General features: G+C 43.2%; 1 protein-coding gene across 1 annotated transcript; it reads left to right on the top strand.

Moving 5' to 3' along the window:
• The first annotated feature begins 3,449 nt into the window (after positions 1-3,449).
• Positions 3,450-11,090, top strand: LOC134468476 (bifunctional protein GlmU-like). Its single transcript, XM_063222395.1, has 3 exons — positions 3,450-3,664; positions 8,252-8,437; positions 10,154-11,090. Exons 1-3 carry the CDS (start codon positions 3,662-3,664, stop codon positions 10,406-10,408), a joined length of 444 nt encoding a protein of 147 aa, XP_063078465.1. The 5' UTR covers positions 3,450-3,661; the 3' UTR covers positions 10,409-11,090.
• Positions 11,091-11,473: the final 383 nt, after the last annotated feature.

Here is an 11,473-nt window from a genome sequence, read left to right as displayed (position 1 = left end):
AGCTTCAATACTCTAGCGCCACCAGCAGGTGAAAGTCGCAGGTACATTTCTGCTTGTAACTTTTGAACCGCTGGGCCAATTTTCATAAACCTGGTATCCCTGGAATCCTTAGGCCAAGCCGAATCCAACGCACCCTATGACGTCATTTTCTGCCTAGATAGTTTTCCCGCCATTTTGAGTTTTGTAAAATTCAATAAAAATGCTATTTTTCCCGCAATTTTTGACCATTTCGCCCGAAATTCGGTATTTTGTATCTCTGTACTGAGGTTTGTATGGGGTCTCAAGAAATATTAGATATCTTTTATTGTTTAGCCGTGACAGCCAATCAAAATTGTTGTAAAAGTGGAAAAACAGGAAGTGAGGTCATATCTCAGCAACCCTTTGTCGTTTTTGGCTAGGATTTTTTACACAAATAGATGTCCATCCTATGACCTACTGAAAAAAAATTCAAACCCCCAGCTCAAACTCTGTAGCGCCACCAACAGGTCAAAATTTTAGCTACATTTTTGCCTGTAGTTTTAAACCATGTGCACAATGTAAAATATATTGTTATCACTAGAATCCTTGGGCCAAGCCGAATCCAACGCACTATATAACGTTATGTAAACGCAGAAGGGAAATTCCGCCATTTTGAATTTTGTAAAATTCAATAAAATGCTACTTGTCACACAATTTTTGTCAGAATGACCAGCAAAAAGGTACACATCATCTTCAGACTGATAGGCATTAGGGTATCCAAAGAATTTTTGATACCTCTTATCGTTTGGAGGTGACAGCCAATCAAAATTGTCGTAAAAGTGGCAAAACAGGAAGTGAGGTCATATCTCAGCAACCGTTTCTCAGATTCTGCTGGATTTTTTTGCACACACACTAGTCCATCCCATGCCTTCCCCCCCAAAAAATCGGATCCCTAGCTCAAACACTCTAGTGCCACCAACAGGTAACAGGAAGTGAGCTCATATCTCGGCAGCCTAACGGACTCAAACTTAACTTGGTTCACATGATCACACTCCCCTTCAAGGAATGCACACCAACATTGGCGAGATTTGGGCCAAAGGGGGCGCTGCAGTTCCTTCTGTTGCCGTGGCGACTCTGGCAAGTTTACTGCTTGGCCCCGCATTGCTGCTTGCAGCTATATTTTTCATTTGAAGTCTTTCTGCCTTCTTTTTTTGTTCACCCTGTCCCGCAATTCAATTTGCGGTCAGTAGGGGCGCGTCTAGATTTCTAGACCAGCAATGATGAAGAATCTTTTTTCTTTTTTTATTCTTGGTTCCGGTTTGCGATCCAGATCACCACCAAAACTGAATCACTTGTTCCTTTGGTCATTTCCAACAACTCCGCAAAGTTTCTTCCAAATCCTTTCATATTTTTTGAGTTATCCTGTTGACAAACAAACAAACAAACAGACAGACAGATGGACAAACAGACAAACAAACAGACAAATCAACGCGGCTGAAAACACAACCTCCTTGGCGGCGGTAACAAAGAAGTTGACGTCAAGGGCCCACCAGTATTTTAAAGGGGAAAAAGACACTTGGCTTGCCAACTCATTGCATGAAGTTAAATATACACTCACCGGCCACTTTATTAGGTACACCTTTCTAGTGCTGTGCTGGACCTTTGCCTTCACAAATGCCTGCAACAAATCTCCCTACGACAGTACTCTGTGCGAATTATAACCTCATTTCCCTGTTCTTAGCTGACAGGAGCGGCACCTAGTGCGGTCTTCTTCTTCTGACAGCTTTGGCTGGGCCCGGGTCCTGTGAAAGGGCCCTCACCCAATACATTCAGTGTAATGGCCACACAATTCTGGGGGCCCATCTCCCTGGGCCCTGGACAATTACTGACCCCTTTGTCACCCTCTGTTGGCTCCCCTGGCTGTAGCCCATCTGACTCAAGGTTCGAGGTGCTGTGCATTCAGAGATGCTCTTATGCATACCTTGGTTGTAACTAATGGTTATTTGAGCTACTACACAACAAAAAAAGTCAATTCAACTCTTTGAGAGTCGGTGTAACACCTTCCTGAGTGTATTTGGTCCTTGAGTACTATCTAAGTGTTGAATTAACACTGCATCGTTTACTGTGTATTGCCTTTGTTTCAGCTTGAACCAGTCTAGTCATTTTCCTCTGACGTCTGGCATTAACATGGTATTTTCGCCCATAGAACTGCTGCTCACTGATTTTCTCTTTTTGGAGCATTCTTTGTAAACCCCAGAGAGGCTCAGGTGCTAGAAGAGCCGTTCGGTACCTCGAAGGTTGTAGGTTCAAGATCCGCTCTGCCTGATCTCATCGATGTGACCTTGAGCAAGATACTTAACCTGTAGTTGCTCCCGGTGGCAGGGTGGTACCCTGTGTGGCAGCCACTGCCACCGGTGTGTGAATGGGTGAATGTGAGGCATACAATGTAAAGCGCTTTGAGTGCTCAAAGGAGTGGACAGGTGCTATATGCAGTCCATTTATCATTTGTTTTCACGAATGTGTCTCTCACCAAGTGTTTAGTGGAGTTCACTATTCTGTAAATGGAATGTAGCAAAACTTTTTTTAATGTATTTTGTTTTATTTAGCTTTTTCTTTTTAATTCGCAAAATGGCAAATAAAAATGACAGAAGCCATATTTTGCTTTCGAACTTGTTAGAGAATGCCAATGAACACCCAACCACTGGGTGAGATGCATACTTTGGAAAACAAATATTTGTGGTGGTTTTAAGAACAGATGTGGACATGCCCATAGACTGCCATTATAAAGCCAGTAAAATCCGAATTAGCCAAAGAACGAAGACTGCAGCAAACATTGGTGAGTAGGCCTACCACTCCCCTTTGTTGCAGACAATTTAGAAAAAGGGCAAAATGTTCAAAGTTAATTTTCAATCATGGGAACGTTGTCTTTGTCAGCAAAGTACTGATCACAAGTAAATGATAACTTACTGTAGGCATACCTAATATCAAACACATTAGATAACAATGTGTCGAACTAACAAATTAACAGAAAAGAAACTAATAAATAGACTAAATACATAAAATAGAAAATAGAATAGCCACTCAGGCCTGCTTAACCTAATACCTTGATTTGGTCAACTGTCATTGGTTTGGTCAGCTGCCTATTATTATTATTATTATTATTATTATTATTATTATTATTATTATTATTATGGGGGAGCGGCAGGGCACGCATTTCCCCTCATAGGCCTGACAGGCATATTTAATTATATGTCCAGGCTATTTGCCCTAACCCGAAGGAGGAACAGGAACCAATGAGTGAAAATGAGACAGGGGGCATATAATAGATAAAGATTCCAGTATCTAGAAAAGGGCTAGAATGATCAGTCTGTCGTCGCTCAATAAGAAAGGTACCGCCAGATGGCAGTCCATACCCACAAAAGGTTCGCGCGCCATAATTACTCCATTAAGTTTGTAGTTCCAAAGTGTTTGGTTTCACTACAGATGACGTTATCGCCCATAGTTCAGTCTAAATGTAGTCAAAATACATTTCAACATTTAGAAGTACATTAAACTCTTTTACAACTATAAACAATTCAAGGCCTGGGCAAAAGTAAAGACAGATGATTTTATACGGAAACTCCAAATAGGCTAAATAGTCTACCGCGTGCCGCTCACGTGAACTTGAATTTGGCAGGAGGAGCGCAGCAACACTCTAGGAATCATGGTAGGCTATGTAAATTCATCTACGTTGTCATGTGAATGATGAGGTTCTGTTGAGACATATCGGCTATTTAATGTGCTATATGGAAGCTATGTTTCCCTAACGACAAGAATGTCGTCTCACAGAGCTGGCTTTGGTGCTGAGAGATGTTGTGGATAAGAGCTACTACCCACCGTCTGCCACGATTTTAATAACCCACTCACTGTAATACATTCATCGCATCAGGTTTAGGCAGGAACACGACTTTAACCTCATAATCTGGCAGAAGTGGGGGCGTTTTGCCTTCACTATTTGTTATGGTTATGGTTAATTATATTTTCTCTATAGACAAGTACTCTCAGCCGGCTCTCCTCCCTTTTGCATGCACCAAATGCCACATTGCCGCCGCAATCTCCTGTTAATACAAGTGTTTGTTTGTCGTCACAAGAGGCAGTTTGAGGTGGTTGAGCAGGAAACGATGAGCGACAAGTGGGCTTCTTCAACAGAAATTATTAATTGATGTGCTTTAAAGCATACCGCCATGCCTGCGTTGGCCTGTTTGCTGGTTGCAGAGAGAGGTTAAAAACACTTTGTTTAGTTTATGCACAATGGTGTGTGCGTGCTCGCGCGCGCGCGTGTGTGTGTGTGTGTGTGAGAGAGAGAGAGAGAGAGAGAGAGAGAGAGAGAGAGAGAGAGAGAGAGAGAGCATGCATGAGTGCGTGTCTCTGTGAGGTTCCTGTTCATCAGGGGGAAACCTTCATTCAATCATTTTGTTTTGACTGACCAAACAGTGGTGGCTGTGCTGTCACTGTGGATTCAACAATGTAACAATTCGAATAAAAAGCAAAATGGTGCTATTATGAGATCTGTACACTGTGTGTCCATTTTTGCTGCAGCAGTGCCTCCACTGTTCGTCTCTACGTGGGCAGGCCAGCATATTGGGCCGGCAGGCCTGTTCCCCTAACCTCACGGCCATTGATCTTTAATCCAGGATTCCCCCCACCGGGCCAGTAGATTATTCCCTCCCCAGGGGTGGCGGCCAACTATCATGGGGAAAGGGGGATTGAGCCCCCACGTATTATAATGAAGAACAAGCCAGGTGGTCCCATAGACTCAGACGGAATGTGTATCCACATGTCCCAAGGAGGAAGTGCGAAGATGATTGGCTGGCTGGCATTGCCACTCAGTTGATCATTACTTACTGCACCCTTTATTATGAGGGCTGCCATGTAATGCTTGGAATCATTTGTGTTGCATGATATTAGTCAGTACTCAGTAATTATGTAGATTTAAATTACAAAGCAAATTTTACACTGGCTAACACTGGCAAATGTGTTGTATAGATGATGGGGTAAAAACAATTAAGGATAAAAGAAAGAAAAGCAGCCTGCATCTGGAAATGGGAGAAGGACGTGAGGGCTAACACTGTGGATCGTCCATCTGTTCCATAATCAAATAATGATTCTACAAAAAACACCAAAAAAAAACATGGCCCAACTTTTGTTGATAGAATGGGAGTGGATGTCTCTGATGTCCTTTGCCTAATTATTATTATTAACATTTTGTCTGGCAAGTGCATCTTAAGAAAAAAATGGGGGTGGGGGTGGGGGGTGTCAGGATGTACACAGGGGTAGTTGTTTCAAATTCTAACATTGCTACAAAAGTGGCAAAATGGCCTACACAAACACAAAAGGTGTTTTCTAAATGTTGTGATTTGCTGTGACAAGTGTAATTGGACACCGCAGAAGTTGCGGATGGTCACGTTGGCGGCTATTTAGCCGTGATGATCCTGTTAGTCCAATGAATGGACCACCATCCAAGCAAAGTGTGACTCTCCGTGCTGCTTGCTTACTTCTTTACCCATTTGCTTGGCAGCAGCCCACACACCTCTCCAAAACATCGTTTTCGACGGTGTGCCCGTTTGAGACGTGCTATCAGTGTCATGAAACGAAAGACATAGTAGTTAAGAGTGTGCATTTCCTTTTTTTATCAAGTATCATCAATGTACTGCCACCTCTGCAAGTGTATCTTTTGGTGCGGCTTGCGATTGTTTGCACATTTGCTGGCCCACACCACACATCCATCTCCAAAATGAATAATGCCTTAACGTCTTGTTACTGGACTTAAGTCTTGATACATTCATTGTAAGCGTTCCAAAACCTGTCAGTGGGTTGCAGAAATGAGCTTATTCTTTTTAAAAGTATTATTATTATTATTGGTGATGTTCTCAGCATGATCTCTCTGTCAGAATATAATGTTTTTTTATGGAAGCAGCTATGGATAGGCTACTACAGACTTCATCTTCATCAACATTAAGTTTTCAACACATTTCTCCCACTGTCTTATCAACAGTGACTCATTGGTCATCATTACTGAGTGGGCAAACAATCAGGAACATGCATGCAAACAGTGCTAGAAGTGTGTGTGTGTGTGTGTGTGTGTGCGCGCGCGCGTTTGTTTGTTAACACATGGTGTGTGTGTAAGAAACACAGAGGAGGCGTTGGGGGTGGGAAGGGGTGGTTGTGTAAGAGGGGCGACTCTAGGACAGCTTTCTCTAAATCGCTGACCAGTTTATAATTACCGCAGTCTCCAAGGGACGAACGGGTGTCTCTCTCTCTCTGTCTGTATGTGTGTGTGTGCATGTGTGTATGGGGAGGGGTTGTTCAATTGGGAATCCTGAATGGGCGTATGGATGTACTTACAAACCCGCCTTGACAATACCGCAGCTGGCCTGTGGCCCAGAGAAAGGAGGGTGGTGTGTGTGTGTGTGTGTGTGTGTGTGTGTGTGTGTGTGTGTGTGTGTGTGTGTGTGTGTGTGTGTGTGTGTGTGTGTGTGTCCGATTCCCTATCCAGGTGGCCCTCAGGCTTTCACTGTCAGGAGTCTGAGAGAGAACTGAGGCAGATAAGACTGGCGTTGTGTTGTGCTTTGTGCTTTTGGGACACGAGTTGTGTGTGTGTGTGTGTGTGCGTGCGTGTGTGTGTGTGCGTGCGTGTGCGCATGCACACACGCTTGGGATCTATGTGTTCTTATGTGTGTGTGTACGCATGTCAGTGTGTGTGAGTGTATGTGTGTGCTTGTGCGCACATGGGATCGTTATGTGTGTGCTTCTGTGTGTGTGCATGTATGTATATGCATGTATGTAGGTATATGCATGTCTGTGTGTGTGTGTGTGTGTGTGGGCCTGTGTGATGCGTGTCTTTTCGTGTGTGTGTGTGTGTGTGTGTGTGTGTGTGTGTGTGTGTGTGTGTGTGTGTGTGTGTGTTGGGCCTGGGAGAGAGGGGCTATTGAGGAGGGACAAGGGAGAGAATGAGAGTCTGATAAAGAAGATGAGCGGATAAGAGAGACTGGCTGAATGGAGCCAGTGACCCGGCTACGCACAAACGCAAACAGCCCTCCTCGCCTCGCCTCGCCTCGCTTTCTCTTCTCTCCTCTGCTCTTTTTCAATCAGACGGCGATTGCTGGTCACTCGCATTCACCCCACATTCATATGCACACATGCACATACGGACACTACCGCGCACGCACGCACGCACACATGCACCCCCCCCCCAACACACACACACAGTGAACCAGACCCACACACATGCACACACTTCCGCAATAAAACACACACACACACACACACACACACACACACACACACACACACACACACACACACACTCATACAGACACTACCGTTCACGAAAGTATTCTTTCAATTACGGACCACTCTTTCTCCAGCACGTCCTTCTGTTAGACAAACCAACGCCTCTGGAACTGAAAGCACACACTTAAAGCACACAAATAAAGCCTGTTTGCGAAGGATGGAATTACACGTAGCTGTTGAAAATGATGTTTATTATCTAATGTTATCTGATAAGACACTGGCTCGAGTGCTGACATCATTTTTTGATTAAATAGGGAAACGTGTTTGCGAGACGCTTAGTGCTGTAACGATATTGTATCGAACCGAGAAATCGTGATATACAGAGTCACGATACTGTATCGTGATACAAGGAGGCAGTATCGTGATACGTCCTTTCAAAGTTTTTTTACCCATTACTGCAGAAAACAACCTTATGATTTGATGTGATGGTATTTTCCAAACTTCAAAGGAGATACATTTCAGAGATCGTGGGTTGTATCGAACCATAGGTCAAAAATCGTGATACGAACCGAATCGTGAGTTGAGTGTATCGTTACAGCCCTAGAGACGCTGTAATAAATTGATTTGAGTAGAGTCATAAAGTGAATCGTTTTGCCGGTAGAATACCTTACAACGCCACAAAATATTAGGCCTATCATAGTTGATTTCATTCCACTTATTTGCTTATTTTATCTTATCTCCTCTCCTCTGCTCTTCTCTAACCATCTTCTCTCTTTCCTGTCTCACTCTCTCCTCTTTTCCCTCTTTTCTTTTCTTTTCTTTCCTTTCCTTCCCCTTTCTCCTCCCTACCCCCAATAATTCTCTTTCACTCTCCTCTTTTCTCCTTTCCTCTTCACTGTTCTCTTTTCCTCCTCTTCTCTCCTCTTCTTTCTCCTCTCCTCTCCCCGCTCCACTTATCTTTTCCTCCTCTCCTCTTCTTTCTCCTCTCCCCACTCCATTTATCTTCTCTCCTCTCCGTAAGGCTGGTGGAGGCTCTTCTTTGCGTGTCCATGCCTTGCGCCTGGGCCCCGGTGAGGAGCTCTTCTCCTCGCTGCTCTCCTTCGTGGAGGAGAGGAAGCTCCGTGCCCCATTCATCATCACCTGTGTGGGAAGTGTCACCAAGGCAACGCTGAGACTGGCCAACGCCACTGCCGACAACACCAACGAGGTAATTTGGCAACAGCTTGTGGCATCTACAGAAAGGATGCCTGCGCTTCAACCCTTGTGGTGCTCACAGTCCAGGAAAGTAGAGTGAAGAAAAAACTGGGCTACTTCTCAGTGACTAGACCCAGGGATGGCAGGAGCACTCAGCATACTTTTAGAGGTTTTTCATTTTTTGGTGCACAAAGTGAGAGACTCTGACAAAGAGACTCTGAGGAAGACTCAGGTGCGTCAAAGCGTCAGTCACTTTGTACACCAAAAAATAAAAAACCTCTAAAAGTATGCTGAGTGCTCCGTTCATCCCTGTCTAGTCACTGAGAAGTAGCCCAGTTTGTCTTCAAGCTGGTGGCATCTGTTTGGCGCCAGTGCCATCCCCACAGACATTGTGTTACTTATTGTGATGAAAAATTATTTAAGTGCAAGCTACTCTGCTTGGTGATACAGTATGTGTTAAAAGTATTTTTGCCAAGGCCCTCACTCCAGTACCTCTTTAAACTCAAATTGGAGATCTTTTGGCTATGTGAGTGGTGTACAATGTCGCTGAGTTTATATTTGAGAACGTCACACTTTCCTGTGTGGTGTGCGTCTCCAATGGGTAATCAAACGCATAAAGAGATAGATTGCACTGCTCAAGTTCCTCTTTCTTAAATTGATTATTAGCTTCAGGTGTGTAAATATTATGCACTTAAAATGTCTGTATGAGCACTGTCCATGTCCATACTGTCTTATGTCCATGTATGAGTACTGTCTATGTCTATACTGTCTATGTCCTTACCTAGATTAGTCTATGTCTGCATGGGAAAGCAAGAAATGTAATTTCAAATTCTTTGTATGACCAGTGCATGTAAAGAAATTGACATTAAAACCAACTTGAAATAGCAGAATATAGTAACTTGAGAAGTGAAATATATTCTTATTTTTTGCTTATATGAGTTGAAGCAGGGATAGGAACAATCGTGCAAATCCTCATTGTGATGAATTTAATTTGCCAATTGCATCTTGGGAAGCTAAAAGGGCAATTGGTTGTGTGACCAGGAGAAAGGAAAGCTGGTATTGACATTTGTTGACTTTGCTGACTAGTTTGGCTCCAGATGCTCTGAAACTGTCAGTGTAATGAAAGCTACAGTAATGTCTGGAAACATCTTAACATATCATTATTGTAATATATACTAGGCCCCTATGTGTAAACTGATTGCGATCATTTTGGTTTCCCATGTTAATTAAGCAATATGACCTGAGAGGGAGGGATGATGTGAACTGACATCCTCCCGGTTGTGGTTCGGCCATAGGCACGAAGCCGAAGGCTGAGTATTGCCATATACACATTGCTTTTATACAATAGTTCAATTGCCAACAAAAAGACCAGAATTGCCATATTGACCAGGCCTAAATTGCAGTGTTTTTTTGGTGTATTTTTGGTCTTAGAAGTCTCTTTTCCCATGACCCTCTCTTAAGTACCTCTTTTAATTTGCATGTGGGGATGTCTTTACTAGATATTGTTGAACACGTGCAGCCCAAGCAAACACACTTGTGATGATAAGAAATTATGAGTTGGAGCGGTTTCCGCATTGGAGATGAGCCATATGTCACTAATCAGAAAAAAGAAAAAAAAAATTAAATGTACCCGATAAAGATCTAACACCAAAACCTTGTAAATACAGTTGCTGTGAAATGGTCAGGATGTGCAAGTTTTACAGTTTCTTTGTCTTCTTGGCCATGCCAGGTGATTCGGCTGCAGGAGCGGTTTGAGATCGTGTCTCTGGTGGGCACGCTGAACAAGGAGGCCCACCTGCACATCTGCCTGGCGGATAAAGACGGGAAAACCGTCGGAGGCCATGTGCTCGGAGACCTGGAGGTGTTCACCACGGCCGAGGTTGTAATCGGAGAAGCAGTCGACCTCAGTTTCACCAGAGAGATGGACCCAGGCACCGGATTCCCTGAGCTGGTCGTTCACCCCCGCCATAAGGACGCAGTTTAGATGGCAGTGGTTAGTGAGCACCTATGCCTATTCACTTTATTCTCTTCCGTCCTCTTTCAAGCTTTTCTGCCATTACCATTGCGTTTCCCATCGGCTACAGTTGTTATACAATACAGGCCTGCACTAGGTCCAAAAAGCAGCTAACCGGAAAACATTTTTGCCATAGACTAGCTCCTCACATAGCCTAGTACCCCACCCCCTAAACACTACACTTTGATAGTGGCCAACCAACCCCACACACGCACTACTATACGATAGTCCACTGTCTGTATATTAAATACACACCAATGTGCCACGCCATCTAAATTATGGGCTGGTTTCTAAGAAAAAATAAAAACAAAACAAAAATCAAAAGCATCAGCCCCTGAGGACTATCCACCGGGATATTGCCCTATACGCCACATGACCAATGTTGTCATGCCCTGTTGTACTGGAACGAAACAGGAATGGAGAATTTTTATATCTTCTTAATCTTCTGACTAGCTTTTTAAGTCTTGCCAAAGTGATACAACTACAACAGAGTGTATAATTGCATTGAAGAAAAAATAAAATAAAAAGAAAGACATCTAAACTAATGCACTGCAATGAACCGTATTAAAAAGAGAAGTAAAATGGCAAAAAGTCAAATACAGTGCTGTTCTTGTTCATGAGCAGAATAAGGTGAATAAAGAAATTTATTGAATGCCTTTGTCTTCTTTAGACTTACAAATTCTAAGACATTAAATTCTCATTTTGTTTTTATAATTTATCGCTATGTTTTATGATTTTTTCAGTTTTATCAGCAGAAAAAAGTCTTTAAATTCTGATTTCAGCGCATTTGTTTTGACACACAGCAACATTGGCTACTGACAGTTACATTTTATCTCCGAGAGACGTGGAACGGTCTGCTCTGATTGGCTGAGGAGGTGGTAGTTGACTTAACCTATCTATCTACCTTTGAAGAAGTGAGATCTCACAAATCTAAATAAACTGTTCGATATCAAAGCACTTATGAATGGTAACCATGACAACTCCAGTAGCCCAATTAAAGGTTAAATCATATCTGCCTATGAAAGAAACCAGCCT

Source organism: Engraulis encrasicolus, chromosome 18 (genome assembly GCF_034702125.1).
Source record: "Engraulis encrasicolus isolate BLACKSEA-1 chromosome 18, IST_EnEncr_1.0, whole genome shotgun sequence".
In the NCBI taxonomy this organism is placed as follows: domain Eukaryota; kingdom Metazoa; phylum Chordata; class Actinopteri; order Clupeiformes; family Engraulidae; genus Engraulis; species Engraulis encrasicolus.
Note: the sequence above shows the minus strand (reverse complement) of the source record. Positions and strands in the feature narration are given on the sequence as shown.